Here is a 16,559-nt window from a genome sequence, read left to right on the forward strand (position 1 = left end):
TGAAGGGAGGGAATATAAGGGTGCTGTCATGGGCTCCGAAAAATACCGTAACCGGTAAGTAATTAAGACTATTTGGTCTTCCATGACAGCACCATGAGAGAATTACAGAGAGGTAGGAATTTACATAGGAAAGGACCACAGCCTGAAGCACCATTATCCCAAATGTGAGATTGGAGGAGGCACCCATATCCAACCTATAATGTTTATAAAATGAAGGACCGAACAAATAGTGGACTAATGGTCTAAAAGGAAATGCCGGACCAGCAGATATTTGAATTAAATTACCTTTATTAAACAGAAACGGCTCGCTGTTCCGAGGGGGATGACCAGGAAGGGGTTGTCGTGAACCTGTCCAGTGGGATCAAAGAAAACTCTAATAATTTCAGCCTTGATGATATCAGGCTACGGACCCAGTTACTATTAGCAATTTTTGACCAGGCCGGTAGAAGGCCGACAGCTTACCCCCCATCGGGGCTGGCAGTCATTGGGGTGGTTTCTTACACGCTCGAGAGGAGCTCCCAAACATGAACTCTGTACCATTTTTTTTTTCCTCTCATCCCATTTGGCTCGGTGCTATTGAAGGGATGCCTATAGGAGGGAGGCAACAGACTGGGCCATTTCTTTTTATCATCCCCTGCCTTCTCCAAAAGCTCATCCAGGACCAGTCCAAAGAGGTAATCCCCCTCGCACGGAATCGTACATAGTCTAGACTTGGCCTGAATATCCCTGGGCCAGCATTTCAGCCATAACACCCTCCAAGCTGTATTTGAGAGGGCTGCTGCTTTAGCCTCCAACCTGACCGAGTCTGCAGAGGCGTCAGATAAGAACGCAGTGGCACCCTGTATCACTGGCAATGAGCTTAGAATAGCTTCTCTCGAGGTGCCTTCTTTTAGTTGATCTAGCCAGATCATCATCGACCTGGCCATACACGTAGAAGCTACCGTTGGCCTCAGGGCTCCTGACGACATTTCCCATGCCCCTTTAAGGATAGTGTCCGCCTTTTTAATCTAGAGGGTCTTTCAAGGTCCCCAGGTCCTCAAAGGGCAATGAGGATTTCTTTGATGCTTTGGCTACAGCCGAATCGAGTTTAGGGGCCTTATCCCAGGTGCTTACTACTGGGTCTCCAAAAGGGTACCTCCTTTTAAATGCTGGGGTAAGGGAAACTTTCTTTTCTGGTCTCTTCCACTCCCGTCATACTAGAGATTGGATTTTATCGTTCAAAGGGAAGGACCTGCGCTTCCTCTGGTCTAGCCCCCCGAACATGACATCCTGAACCGATCGCTCAGGCTTTGACTCCACTATCCCCAAAGTGCTCCTGACTGCCTCACCAATTTATCCATCCGGTCTATGGGAAAACAGAAGCGAACGGAGTCATCTTCCGAAGAAGAGGATGCTGAAGGAGATGATTAAGAAGAGTCCTCATCCCCAATAAAGTCATTAGAAAAGTCTGATTCCGGAAACCTAGTCTTCTGTACTTTCCCCTTCCCCTTAGAGCATTCTCCTTGGGAAAGGGACATCACAGACTTTCTCACTTCAGCTCTAATAATTTCTTTTAGGCTCGTGGTGAAGTTAGGGGTCTCCTCCAGTACCATCTGCTGGATAAAAGACTGACACAATCTTTTTGGAGAAGAGTCCGGCAAAGGGGACCTGAAAAGGGCACACTTCTTATGTCTCGACTTCCCTACGCACTTCTTTCCCTGGTAGGATCAGGATAAAATAAGAGGAAGACTACATCACCGAGTGAACTTTCCTGAAGATCACTTACCAGTGTGGCAAATGAATAGGTACTGGATTACGAGGGGGGCGCATCTCAGCAGACACTGCTGACTCATCCACTCTGCTGGAGCTTCTGTGGCTGTACATCGCTGTAGAATCCAGACTCTCGTTTGCATGGCTACTTCCTGCACTCTCACAGGTCTTTCACTGGGCTGTATGGGAATTCTGAACGAGCTGCTGATCTTGCAGCAGTGCAAGGTCTACCTGCTGTTGCTGCTCGCATAACTCCATTCTCCTGAACAAAGATTAGGCCCAGAAGCACTGAGATCTGTTTGTGCCCCTTTTAAACACTGGGCACGCCGCAAAGGGATATCCAGGTAAGCAGGTCCTGGCCCTTGGAGCCATCTTCCCCCCCAGAGTTCACCGCAACTCCCCCAGATGTGATGTGACTGCTCCAAGGGCCCCGCCCCCTCCGTAGGCCTATCACCACGCCACCAGCCCGCAAAATGGACCCGGGTACCCCTCCCTGGACCCCAGCTGCAGCCCCGACGGCCCCAGCTGCGTACCGCAGCGCACCCCTGTTGTATCATCCGGCTGCAATCCCCAGCCATCAGGACGTGTCCCAGGCTCCACCCTCGACGTGAACCATGACATCCCCAATCATGTCCCCTGGCACCGCCAGCCGCATCGTAAGGGCCCGCCCAGGACGCGTCATCAACCCAGCCCCTGCCAACCTCTGGGACCGCCCCAGTCGCATCACGCAGCACGCCCACGGACGTCCCCAGATGCGTCACCGAAGCCTTAGGACACACCCCCAGCCCTCAGACCGGACGCTCCAGAGGGCGCCACGCCAGAAACCACGCTGCTACTCTGGGGGTATACTTACCTGTCTTCCGGCGCTGACCTCCCGGAACTGGTAATCCCCCAGGGACACTGCTCAGCTCACTGTCGTGTGGTCTACCCTGAACCCACTGTGGCGCTTCCAGGGACCCCACACCGGCAGAGGCAGGGGACCCCCGCTGCCTGAACCGACCTGCTGGGCCTGGGAATCCATTTGAATCTTCATACAGATATGTCTGATGAGATTCCTTGTTCAGGGACAGGAAACCAACTGATGCGTGGGAGAGGTGCCACCCTTTTATGTCTGTAGGTTTCCTGTCTCTGAAGGGTGGATCCCCTCTCTCGTGGTGCGGTCATGAGACACTGAATAAAAAATAAAAAAAATCACACGTTATACTGAATATTTACTCACAAAACTATATATTAATCTACTCAGCACCCTCTGCTCCATTAAATCCTGCCTGCAGATTAGGTTGTATTTTCATCGTGACAGGTTCTTTTTTTAAGAACTGCATGGTCCCTAAGAACCATAATTATTAGTGATAAGCGAACGTGCTGGGATAAGGTGTTATCTGAGCATACTCTGGTGCTGTCCAAGTGTCTTCACTGTGCTTGAATAATATGCTCAAGTCCCCGCAACTGCATGTCTCGTAGCTGTCCGCCAGTCGCAACACATACATGGAATGCCTAATAAACAGGTTATCCCTGCATGTTTTGCAGCTGTCGAAGAACAGCGATATATGCAGCCGCAGGGTCTTGAACATATTATTCTAGCACACCGAAGATACTTGGTTAGCACCCAAGCATGTTCGGATAACACCTTTTCTGAACACATTCGCTCATCGCTAATAATTAAGAGTTTTACTGATTTCGAAGGAAGACAGAAAACCCCTTTAAGTAGCATGGATTGGTAAACTTTGTTAAAGTCAGCGATGCGGCTAGAATAAAGGAATAATGCCTACTATCTCTTCCTAATCATCTAAGCTGTGTCAAGGCCACTTTATAATAAAGGCTGAGTCACACATAACGATATCGTTAACACGTCACGCTTTTGGTGACGTAGCAACGATCCCGCTAACGATCTCGTTATGTGTGACAGCGACCAACGATAAGGCCCCTGCTGGGAGATCTTTGGTCGTTGGGGAATGATCAGGACCATTTTTTGGTCGCTGATCACCCGCTGTCATCGCTGGATCGGCGTGTGTGACGCCGATCCAGCGATGTGTTCACTTGTAACCAGGGTAAATATCGGGTTACTAAGCGCAGGGCCGCGCTTAGTAACCCGATATTTACCCTGGTTACCATCGTAAAAGTTAAAAAAAAAAACAGTACATACTCACATTCTGATGTCTGTCACGTCCCCCGGCGTCCACAGGGTTAAAACTGCTTTCGGCAGGAGCGCTGCTATTGCACGCGCTGCTGCCGAGAGCTTCCCTGCACTGACTGTGTCAGCGCCGGCCGTAAAGCAGAGCACAACGGTGACGTCACCGCTGTTACTGCCGGCGCTGACACATTCAGTGCAGGGAAGCTCTCGGCAGCAGCGCGTGCAATAGCAGCGCTCCTGCCGAAGGCAGTTTTAACCCTGTGGACGCCGGCGGGGGACGTGACAGACATCAGAATGTGAGTATGTAGTGGTTTTTTTTAAAACTTTTACAATGGTAACCAGGGAAAATATCAGGTTACTAAGCGCGGCCCTGCACTTAGTAACCCGGGTGCTGCAGGGGGACTTCGGCATCGTTGAAAACAGTTTCAACGATGCCGAAGTCGTTCCCCTGATCGTTGGTCGCTGGAGAGAGCTGTCTGTGTGACAGCTCCCCAGCGACCACACAACGACTTACCAACGATCACGGCCAGGTCGTATCGCTGGTCGTGATCGTTGGTAAGTCGTTTAGTGTAACGGTACCTTTAGTCTGTGCATAAACATTTCTATCAGTAGAGTTTGTGTCCTAAAGAATGTAGTAGTGTGCAAAGTTATCACAACCAATATGGCTGCCAATACGCCACTTCCATACTTTTGGGGAGAGAGTGCACTCATTCTTGACAAATGTTTGCATGAAAAGACAGATAATTCTCAAAGACATAGTACATTACGTTAATAAAAGAGGATAAAGTGTGCAGTCACCTCTTCTTTCTCATGAAGCATAATGTGAGCTTTGAGACTGGCCACACGGGAGAACTTCTTGTTGCATGCTGGACACACGGGATCATCCACATTATGTGTGGCCTTATGAAGCGCAAGGTTAAACTCAATATTAAAAGATAATGGGCACTGATCACACCGATGAGGCTGTACAAAAAAAAAAAAAAAACCTTATTAGGTTAAATAGTCACTTTCGGTTGAATAAGCTCTGCATCGATCAATAGTACAAGAAACATGGAAAAATATCTTAGCAGAAAAATAGGCTTCTTTACCTACTTATCAGCCACTTTGTCTCCTCCCTCCATCTTCAAAACTCATCATTCACTCTCATTTTTGGTCAAAACAAGACACTATCAGGTCACTGAGGTGTCAGATTACAGCTGCCTATCAAAGTCTATGGAGAGGGATGGTGAAGAAAGAAGCAGAGTAAAGAGAGGCGCAGACCTGTGCTGCTTTCTAGTGATCGGTTTACCTCCCACAGAGGCAGAATCACAGCTACACTGCTGTATGAGGGTTTCCATGTTGATTCTACATATTTTTTTTTACAAATTTCTGAATTTTTTACCCACTAGAATATAAAAAAGGCCTTATAAGTTTGGTACTGACTTTTTTTTATCACAGAACCTCGTAAAGACATAATAACCTAAAAAACACTATCAAAAACTGCATTGTTTTCACCAATTAACCCCACTTGGAATTTTTGGCCAATTTTTCAGTACATTATATGGAAAATTAATGGTGTCATTTAACTATACAACTCACTCCTACAAAAGACAAGCCTCCATTCAGTTATGTCAATAGAAAACTAAAAAAAAAAAAAAAAAAAAAATGCAGAGGAAAACACAAAATCATTTTTTTAAAAAAGGAAAAATTGCCTGGTCCTTAATGGGCTAAATGAGATTAAAATACATAGACCAGTCAAACAATACAGTTTCATTGTACTAAGGGGGTTGTCTGGGCAAAAAGCATAGTTCCACAGGGGTTGGATCCAACGCAGCCCACTCCGTTACCATTCTCAGACCACTCTGGCCTGTGATTGGCTGTGGGGGTCAGGTGACTTGAGTAGCGCATCACCACCATGTCACTTGACCATTGCAGCATGTGGATTCTCTAGAGAGCAAGTGTCTGGTACAGGGTAAATGAAGGGTACAGCCTGAGAGCACTGTCAGGATCAGGTATGGCAACATTTTATTAGGGGTCTGCCATTAGATATTTCAGCAATGTGCCATTAAGCGGGTTCCAATAGCCTTACTGGTAATGGCTTCCTTACCTTATCATTTCGCTCATGATCTCGCATGTGTTTCTGATACTGGGTTTCCTTATTGAAAGTCAGCATGCAGATATCACACTTATGGGCCGAGCCATGGTACGGGTAGGTGGGATTCTCGGCATTCGCTGGCGAAACCCCGTCTGTAGAGTTTGTACAGAAAGTGTAGAAGAAAAGAAGGCGAGATTACTCTAATGTATTATCAAGCAGAGGTCACATTAATGCACACTGACCCCAGGACATGCACCACATCGGGGTCAGGAGCTCCACTTTGCAGGATTATTACATGGAAATGGTAACTAATTCCAATACAAAACTATACAACAGGAATCAGACACTTTGGACCAATGTAGATTTTCTGCAACTACTGATGGCTCTAGTGCTCAGGCTTCACAGACAATGTATTTAAAGGGGTTTTCCACTTTTTGAAAAGTTGTGTCATGTAAAATAAGAAAATGTGATAGTACTCACCCTCCCTGAATCCAGCAACGGTTCTCCGCAGCTGCTAAGGCCTCAGTGTTTTGGCTGCAGCGACGGCATCACATCAATAGCTTACATCATAGCTGCAGCCAATCACTGAGCGAGTGACACGATCGCGGTAGCAGCGGCAGAACGCTGATGCTGAACCTGGAGAATGGGGGGTACTAGCTGATCTTTCCCTAGCCATTCACAATCTGACTCCTCCATACATCTGTGACATGGTCTCCCGCTACCTACCTACACGCAACCTTCGATCATATCATGATCTCCTTCTCTACTCCTCTCTCATTTCTTCCTCCCACAACCGCATCCAAGATTTCTCCCGTGCTTCCCCTATACTCTGGAACTCTCTACCCCAACACATCAGGCTCTCACCTACCACGGAAACCTTCAAAAGGAACCTGAAGACCCACCTCTTCTGACAAGCCTACAACCTGCAGTGATCCCCAGTCTACTGAACCGCCACATGACCAGCTCTACCCTCACCTAGTGTATCCTCACCCACCCCCTGTAGACTGTGAGCCCTCGCGGGCAGGGTCCTCTCTCCTCCTGTACTTTTGTGTTCCTTGTTTTACTCATGTTTATTGTACTTGTCTATATTTGCTCCGTTCACATGTAAAGCGCCATGGAATAAATGGCACTATAAAAATGAATAATAATAATAATAAAATCTTATTTTACATAGGCAACATTTGGGTGTCAATTTCTAAAGTGGAGAACCCATTTTAAGACATATCCTGACCATATGCAGTATTATAAGGAAGGTTTGCCCCTCGCCCGATTCCTTCTGAGGTTTGTGAATCCATCATATTTAAATGCTTTAGATCGGATCTGGGCAACCTATAGTCCTCAGAGCACATCTGGCTCTTTGGCTGATTCTGTCCAGCCCATGAACCATGAACGTTAGTAACAGTGGTGTATTGCACCACATGGCCGCCATCAGCTCAACTTCTTCACTTCAATGCTATACAGATGAATGCAATGTCAGGACAGAGTCGTCAGCTCTCTCTCCCACTGTTCAGCCTGTGCGTCTGAGTCTCAGCATAATGACGTTATTAGGTGGAACCTGCTGCGCAAACTTCAATCCACAGGCTGCAAAGAGCAGAGGAGCACATCAGGCAACAAGGCTAGGCGAGTAGCCAGTCAGCCAGTAGTAGTCAGTACTTGAGGGAAACTGTGAAGCATCATACTGCGTGCGGAGCGTCGTACTGCATGCGGAGCGTCGTACTGTGTGCGGAGCATCGTAATGCGTGGGGAGTGTCGTAATGCGTGCGGAGCGTCGTACTGAATGCGGAGCGTCATACTGCGTGCGGAGCATCGTACTGCGTGCAGAGCGTCGTACTGCGTGCAGAGCGTCGTACTGCGTGCAGAGCGTCGTACTGCGTGCAGAGCGTCGTACTGCGTGCAGAGCGTCGTACTGCGTGCAGAGCGTCGTACTGCGTGCAGAGCGTCGTACTGCGTGCAGAGCGTCGTACTGCGTGCAGAGCGTCGTACTGCGTGCGGAGCGTCGTACTGCGTGCGGAGCGTCGTACTGCGTGCAGAGCGTCGTACTGCGTGCGGAGCGTCGTACTGCGTGCGGAGCGTCGTACTGCGTGCAGAGCGTCGTACTGCGTGCGGAGCGTCGTACTGCGTGTGGAGCGTCGTACTGCGTGCATCGTGCTGCGTGCGGAGCATCGTACTGAATGCGGAACGTCGTACTGCGTGCGGAGCGTCGTACTGCGTGCAGAGTGTCGTACTGCGTGCGGAGCGTCGTGCTATCTGGAGGATGGGGACTGTGGATGAAGGTACATCTATACTTATTGCTTATACTTGAAGGCAATCTGTCTGCAGAGTTTTGCTAATCTGAGCACTGGCGCACATGGACAGAAAAGGGCCCCTGTGCAAGAACAGTATATGGGCCCTTTGAAGTCCAATAGCTCATCTTAATGCACAATTCCACAGGTTTTAGAGGTGGAAATGACCCCTCTTACTTCTTGGGCCCCTGTAAGGCTGCACAGGTTACCCCAATGATATGTCTGTTCCTGAACCTGAGAGTAGCATAATGTAGGAGCATAGAGCGATGTGTCACTTATTAGACTGTGTGCTGTAGTTTTATTTTATCAGCAGGAGATTATCATTAGAGGACTACATCTGGCACAGCAGGCTAATCAGTGTAACCCTGCCTACATCACTGATTAGCAACTCACTGACAAAGTACACAGTAAGCTGGCAATCATGAGTGAGGCCGCGGTTATATACACTGTGTTCCAAATTATTATTGAAATAATATTTCCTGATATTTTCTCTAAATTACCTATCTGAATTGCAGTCATTGTTATTTTCCAGTCATCTACTATTCTAGTATAATTGCAGTGTTTTGGAACAAACTGCCTATGAAAACAGTATCTTTTTAAAAAAAAATAAACACTCAAAATGCATGTTCCAAATTATTATGCACAGCAGAATTTTCAACCTTTTTTTTTATTCTGAACAAAAAAATGGTCCATTGTGAAGTTATAAGCATTATCAGCTTATTACAAAATGAAATCAAACAGTTTTCAAGTGAAAACTTTATTCTAGGTGATGTTACATTTGCACATAGGACCCCTTGTTTGAAAGAAGCTTCTGAACTCTCTCGTCCATTGAATTTGTCAGTTTTTGGATGGTTTCTGCTTCAATTGTTTTGCATGTGGACAGAATACCCTCCCAGAGCTGTTGCTTAGATGTGAACTGCCTCCCGCCATCATAGACCCTCCTTTTGATGATGCTCCAGAGGTTCTCAATGGGGTTGAGGTCAGGGGAAGATGGTGGCCACACCATAAGTTTGTCCTCTTTTTTGCCCATAGCAGCCAGAGATGCAGATGTGTTATTTGCAGCATGAGACGGTGCATTATCATGCATGAAAATGATCTTGCTGCGGAAAGCACGGTTCTTCCTCTTGAACCATGGCAAGAAGTGTTGTTTTAGAAACTCCACATAGATTATGGAGTTCATCTTTACCCCTTCAGGGATGTAAAGGGGCCGACAATCTCTCTCCCAATGATTCCAGCCCAAAACATTACTCCACCTCCTCCTTGTTGGCGCCTTAGCCGTGTTTTCATGGGGTGTCCATCAACCAGCCATCCTCCACTCCATCCATCTGGACCATCGAGCGTTGCACGGCACTCATCGGTGAACAAAACAGTTTGGAAGTCAGTCTTCATGTATCGTTTGGCCCACTGGAGCCGTTTCTGCTTGTGTGCAGTGGCTAGAGGTGGTCGACAGGATGGCTTACGCACCTCTGAAGGACCCTGCATCTTGTTGTTCTGGGGACGTTGGAGGCACCAGCAGCTTCAAAAACTTATCTGCTGCTATGACAAGGCATTTTTGCAGCTGCTCTTTTAATCTTACGCAATTGCCTGTTGGAAAGAGTCCTCAATTTTTCCTTAGCACACACACACGTGTGTGCTGGGAATCAGCTACATACTTCTTGATTGTGCGATGATCACGATGAAGTGTCTTGGCAATGTTGCTTGTAGTCATGCCTTGACCTAAATACTCCACAATTTGTTGCTTCTCAGCAGCCGACACATCCTTTTTCTTTCCCATTTTTGCAAAAAATGTAGGCTGCTTAATAATGTGGAACAGCCTTCTTAAGTAGTCTTGCCTTTATTTGGACACACCTGCCAAACTAATTTGCACAGGTATCTGCAATTGCTTTCAGTGATATAAAAGCCCTGACACACACCACCAACAATGAGTTTAAATGACAAACAAAAAAATTCTAACCTTATCACTCCTAAACTCATTGTGCATAATAATTTGGAACACAGTGTACAGAGCAGAAAACTTATTAGCCATGCTACATCTACATCAGGAAAAACAGGAACTTTATCAAAACTGCACCAAGCAGTCCAGTAAGTGATATAACTGGGATCAGGCTCTGTCTCTATATGATGCTGCTAAGATTCCATAGCAAAAATCTGCTGACAGAGTCCATCTAAAGGGGTTGTTCAGCATTAGTGTCCCGGGTTTACCGTGACAGAGAGGAGCCAGAAGACCACAGAGTCTGAATCCTTCTACTCCTGCACTGATTAACCCCTTTCCGACATTGGGTGTAATAGTACGCAGATGTCGGACTTCCTCTGTTTGGTGCGCTGAGCCCGCACCTTTCCAGGCAAATGACAGCTGATCTATACAGCTGACATGTTCCTGTAACAGCTGCGGGTGGAATCGCAATCCACCCGCAGCTGTTAACTAGCTAAATGCTGCTGTCAATTTCTGACAGCGGCATTTAACTAGCGCTTACCGGTAGCGCATTGCTAATCCCTGTCACATGATCACGGGTCACCGATGGGTTGGCAGGATAACCAGAGGTCTATGGTTGTCATTGCTGGATTGCTATGAGCGCTGACCACGTGATCATTTCTGCTACACACAGGCAATCTGATCATCGCCTGTGTGTAGCAGAGCCGATCAAAGTACCTCAACTTCTAGTCTTCCATGGAGACTATTGAATCATGCAAAAAGTTAAAAAAATGTTTAAATCACCACCCTTTTCGCCCCATTCAAACTAAAAAAAAAAAAATCAAACATACACATTTGTCATCGTTGTGTTCAGAATCACCCGATGTATTAATATAAAAAATAATTAACCCGATCGCTAAACAGCGTAACGAGAAAAAAACCTCAAAACGTCAGAATTACGTTTTTTTGGTCAGAGCTACATTGCAATAAAATGCAATAGTGAGCAATCAAAAGAACATATCTACACCAAAATGGAATCAATAAAAATGTCAGCTCGGCACACAAAAAATAAACCCTCACCCAGCCTCAGATCACCACAAATGGAGACGCTACAGGTCTCGGAAAACGGCGCTTTTTTTTAACCAAATTTTTTTTTTATTTTTTCATCACCTAATAAAAAGGAACCTAGACATGTTTAGTGTCTTGTAATGACCTTGAGAATCATAATGGCAGGTGAGTTTTAGCATTTAATGAACATGGTTAAAAAAAATAAAAAGAATAACAACTGTGGAATTGCACTTTTTTTGCAATTTCACTGCACTTGGAATTTTTTTTCCTGTTTTCCTGTAGACGGTATGTTAAAACCAATGGTGTTGTTCAAAAGTACAACTTGTCTGGCAAAAAAAACAAGTTCTCACATGGTCATATTGACAGAAAAATAAAAAAGTTATGGCTCTGGGAAGAAGGGGAACAAAAAACGAAAATGCAAAAACGGAAATACCTCTGGTCGTGAAGGGGTTAAACAGCACTTCACCTTTATATTAAAACAGTGTAAATTTATTTTAGCAGTGCAGGGGTTAATCTGCTCAGTTGAGAGCTCCTGGAAGCATTAAAGCTCTCAGCAGTTCACTGTTAGCCACTGCCATCTCCTATATAATCTGGGCCCTGGCTAGCACTCATTGTCAGAGTTAGCTTATGCTGCATGGCTGGAGGGTGCTGGTGGCTGTTATTGGAGTAGGCGTTTGGTGGATTTATAAGACTGTTGCTAGGTTTTGAGTGTGTGATAATTCTCTTTCTTCTGCTACTTTAGTTTAACTCCCATGCTCCACTCCCGATGTTTACCTCTATTATTTATGGCTGTTTATTTGTATAAGTGGTATTTTCCTTTAATCCTGTTTGTATTACCTTGTTGGTCTGGATTGTGTATTACGGTACACTGCTACTCCCCTCTTCTCTGGGTGGAGGAAGGGTACAGACTGAGGGCGGATTCAGGAGCTATGGCAAGGTACGTGGCAACGGCATCCTCAGCATCAAAAGTAATCCGGGGAACAGGGCGTACTAGGACGCCCCTAGAATTAGGGACAGGGAATGAGTGCCTTGTCCTGGGGCACCCGACAACAGTCTTGACATTATTTCTGATCGAAACCGTTTTTTGATCCATTATGAACCCTATGACTGCTCTGCCAGGGCAACTGCAACAGCTCAGCCTGGAGGTGGCAGATCTGCGTACTGTTTTACAGCACCCTAAAACATGGGAGGAGCTGGTGCGGAATGGGGCATGACGTCAGAGCGTCAAATTCATTATGAGGCGCACACAGAGCAGGCGCTCCTGATTTATGAAGAGGCGCACATCTCTTCATGTATCATTAGTGTCTGGCTCCAACTCATCTCATCAAGAACGGCGTGAATAATGCCGGTCTTGATGATTCGGACCCAAAATGTTAAAGGGACTCTGTCACCTGAATTTGGAGGGAACAATTTTCAGCCATAGGGGCGGGGTTTTCGGGTGTTTGATTCACTCTTTCCTTACCCACTGGCTGCAATATTGAATTGAAGTTCATTCTCTGTCCTCCGTAGTACATGCCTGCACAAGGCAATCTTGCCTTACGCAGGCGTGTACTATGGAGGACAGAGAATGAACTTCAATCCAATATTGCAGCCAGCATGCAGCCAACAGGTAAGGAAAGGGTGAAACAAACACCCGAAAACCCCACCCCTATGGCTGAAAATTGTTCCCTCCAACTTCAGGTGACAGAGTCCCTTTAAATCTCAATTAAAATACCATATGAAAACCCCAAGCACACATTGGAGTAAAGTAGCCAAACGCACCATGTGAAGTGGGAGGTGGAGACAAGGGGTTTGGCCCAATACACCCTACCCTTCAATTAATAACACTCCTAGTTATAGGTGAATGCTATTAACAAAGAATTAATTAGCATTTCCTAAAGAATCATTTATTAAAAAAACTAAGCCTGGTATGGTAGAAGAATAGAGAGGACTCATGAGTAGCAACCCAGGCTTCTCTGCCTGCCAACGACAGACACACAGTATCAGCAGGCTCAGACTGGCCCACTGGAGAACAGGAGAATTCTCCGGTGGGCCACCACCCTCTTATATGAGACACACAGTATCAGCAGGCTCGGAGTGGCCCACTGGAGAAAAGGAGAATCCTCCGGTGGGCCACCACCCTCTTATATGAGACAGACACACAGTATCAGCAGGCTCGGACTGGCCCACTGGAGAACAGCAGAATCCTCCGGTGGGCCACCACCCTCTTATATGAGACAGACACACAGTATCAGCAGGCTCGGACTGGCCCACTGGAGAATCCTCCGGAGGGCCACCATCCTCTTATATGAGACAGAGACACAGTATCAGAAGGCTCGGACTGGCCCACTGGAGAATAGGAGAATCCTCTGGAGGGCCACCACCCTCTTATATGAGAGACACACAGTATCAGAAGGCTCGGACTGGCCCACTGGAGAATCCTCCAGAGGGCCACCACCCTCTTATATGAGACAGACACACTGTATCAGCAGGCTCAGACTGGCCCACTGGAGAATTCTCCGGTGGGCCACCACCCTCTTATATGAGACACACAGTATCAGCAGGCTCAGACTGGCCCACTGGAGAACAGGAGAATCCTCCGGTGGGCCACCACCCTCTTATATGAGACAGACACACAGTATCAGCAGGCTCAGATTGGCCCACTGGAGAACAGGAGAATCCTCCGGTGGGCCACCACCCTCTTATATGAGACAGACACACAGTATCAGCAGGCTCAGACTGGCCCACTGGAGAATTCTCCGGAGGGCCACCACCCTCTTATATGAGACACACAGTATCAGCAGGCTCAGACTGGCCCACTGGACAACAGGAGAATCCTCCGGTGAGCCACCACCCTCTTATATGAAACACACAGTATCAGCAGGCTCGGAGTGGCCCACTGGAGAAAAGGAGAATCCTCCGGTGGGCCACCACCCTGTTATATGAGACACACAGTATCAGCAGGCTCGGAGTGGCTCACTGAAGAAAAGGAGAATCCTCCGGTGGGCCACCACCCTCATATGAAACAGACACACAGTATCAGCAGGCTCAGACTGGCCCACTGGAGAATCCTCCGATGGGCCACCACCTTCTTTTACGAGACAGACACACAGTGTTGGACTGAGGTACCAAGGGCCCACCAGTAACCAACTCCAGGGCCCCACATTTCAGCTACATGCAAATGTGACATCCTCCATCACAAAGTCATAGAACAATGACTATGATGCTGCCTTTGTCTGTACATAGTGATTCATGTATATTGTGCCAAATACTGCTCCTATAAGGTGGCGGCCCACCGGAGGATTCTCCCGTTCTCCGATGTGCCAGTCTGAGCCTGCTGACACATACAGGCATACACATCGGCAGCGGTCAGTCATTTCCCTTCTCTATTATACACCAACATGGTTTGTGCCGTCCGGTGTAATAACCAGATATAACACGCCAGGCTTCTGAATGGCTATAGGAAGGTTTCCACAGCAGATTCCTCCATATTAGGTACAAGGCGCGCACCGAGACCACCACTAATCGGCTCAAGGTGTACCACTGCTATGCGAGTCTGTATCCAATGGCAACGCTTTAGAAGTCGCTTATGTGCTGTGTATGAACAGCAATCACTGGCTTTAGCCTAATTAAAGTGACTCACGTGACTTAGTCAGCAATAATAAAGTGTGCTTTATTATATACATTTCTATATACACCATGTAGCCAGTGACGTCACAGCGCACTGTCCATGAGGCGCCGGCGCCACCCAGCGCAGGACCGGCGGCAGCCGCACACCTAGCCACCCAGCCGCGCACTGCTCCTGCCTCATCTGCCGCCGCAGTCTCTAGTTCGGGTGCTGCGTCCACTCCCGTATCATTCCGCCCAGTCTCCGGGCGAAGACGTCTCACACTCACAGCGCGGCCTCTCCACCATATCCGGGGACTATATACGCTCCTGTACACACCAGTCACACAATGTACGGCAGGCCTCTCCTTGTCGCAGCCGCCGCCATTGTCCATGTACCCGCACAATGTATTTTTTTACCTGAGCCTGATCCATCCCCGGCCCGTGGTTTCGGGGGGCGGCCTCGAGGCATTTGTCCCGGATTATTTTTTCTTTCAGGTTAATGTCGCTTCTTCCTCTTTTTTCACAACGGCGGCGGAAGCAGCAGCATACACAGGAGGGAGGAAAAGGAAGAAGACGCGTCCGCGGCGGAGGAAGCGGAGTGGGGCGGAGCTCTGGCGGCGGCAGGGGTCACTCGCTGCCAGCTGTGCAGTGTGTGAGGGGCCGCCATGGACGCCGAGTTCCCGGGATATCAGCCGGCGTTATGGCTTATGGAGAAGAACTATTGAGGCGCCTGTCCTTGCCCGAAAGGGGCTGGCGTGGAATGCTGGGAAGTGTAGTTCCCGGAGTCACTGCTAGCATGGGAGGCTGGTAACGTTCTGCGGCCATGTTGACTCCTGGCACTACAGCCTTGGGAATTAAAGGGCCACGAACCCTCCACTGCCCAGTGAGCCCTGTACCGAGCAGTGTTCCGGCTGTCCGCACAGCATGTGCTATAGGAAGGCCGGGGCTCCGTGCAGTGCCCGGGATCCAGTGCCCCCACACTGCTCCATCTGTAGCTGCTAGAGAAGAGAATAGGGCTCAGCTGCAGTTCTACATGCAGCCTGTTATCAGGTGTGGCGCTGTTCTTGGAATCCTGGAAACTTTTAGTGTTGAGCAAAACAATTCGAACTGTTATCTAGCATCCATGTTGGCAGTAGCTGGCCACCGCCTATAGCCAGGATCCGTTGTCTCTAGTGGGCTAAGCATGCCGGCCTTGACCTCTCCAGGCCTACCAATAATTAGGGGCACCAGGAATGTCTGCAGTAGGAAGACACTGGGCACAAGATAGAAAGCGTCTAATCCGGGGTGTTTACAATAATAATAGACTTTATTCTGCCATCATAGAAAAATACAACATTTTGACCTATTTAAGGTTTTTATCAAGTATGGTACAACAGAGCAAAGGGGGGTTATATAGTGTGGTCTCACATACAAGCATCAATCACACCACCCCCTAGCAGAAAAATCATACAAGTACAATATCTTAATTCTTTATGAAAGTTATCAACATTATTCACATATGTATAATCCATGTGAATAGTGTTGAAAATAAAGTTTTTATAAACATAAGGTCATTATCAATCAGGAGGAGGCATCGGTGTTGATATGGTTATATTCCCAACGACCAAAGATGTATACATGTATATAGAACCTCCCCCCAACCAATCAGAACTCCAGGAGTGCACCAAGGTCCTCACGTCCATAGTATAACCATGTGATCGGAGGTGTGTCCGCACCAATCCAACCGGCTGTCGGCATTAATAATAATCTTTATTT

General features: G+C 47.5%; 1 protein-coding gene across 3 annotated transcripts in view; it reads right to left on the reverse strand.

The window, feature by feature from the left end:
* Nucleotides 1-16,321, reverse strand: part of ZNF236 (zinc finger protein 236) — a 183,963-nt gene extending 167,642 nt beyond the window's left edge. For all 3 annotated transcript variants that reach the window (XM_077270071.1, XM_077270072.1, XM_077270070.1), the window contains exons 1-3: nt 15,222-16,321; nt 5,967-6,106; nt 4,679-4,843 (exon numbers count right to left, since the gene is read on the reverse strand). In XM_077270071.1, the coding sequence (XP_077126186.1) occupies nt 4,679-4,843; nt 5,967-6,106; nt 15,222-15,273 (357 nt within the window). In that variant the 5' untranslated portion in view covers nt 15,274-16,321. The remainder of the gene's footprint in view (nt 1-4,678; nt 4,844-5,966; nt 6,107-15,221) is intronic.
* Between the last annotated feature and the right edge of the window lie 238 nt (nt 16,322-16,559).

This window comes from Ranitomeya variabilis, chromosome 6 (assembly GCF_051348905.1).
Source record: "Ranitomeya variabilis isolate aRanVar5 chromosome 6, aRanVar5.hap1, whole genome shotgun sequence".
In the NCBI taxonomy this organism is placed as follows: domain Eukaryota; kingdom Metazoa; phylum Chordata; class Amphibia; order Anura; family Dendrobatidae; genus Ranitomeya; species Ranitomeya variabilis.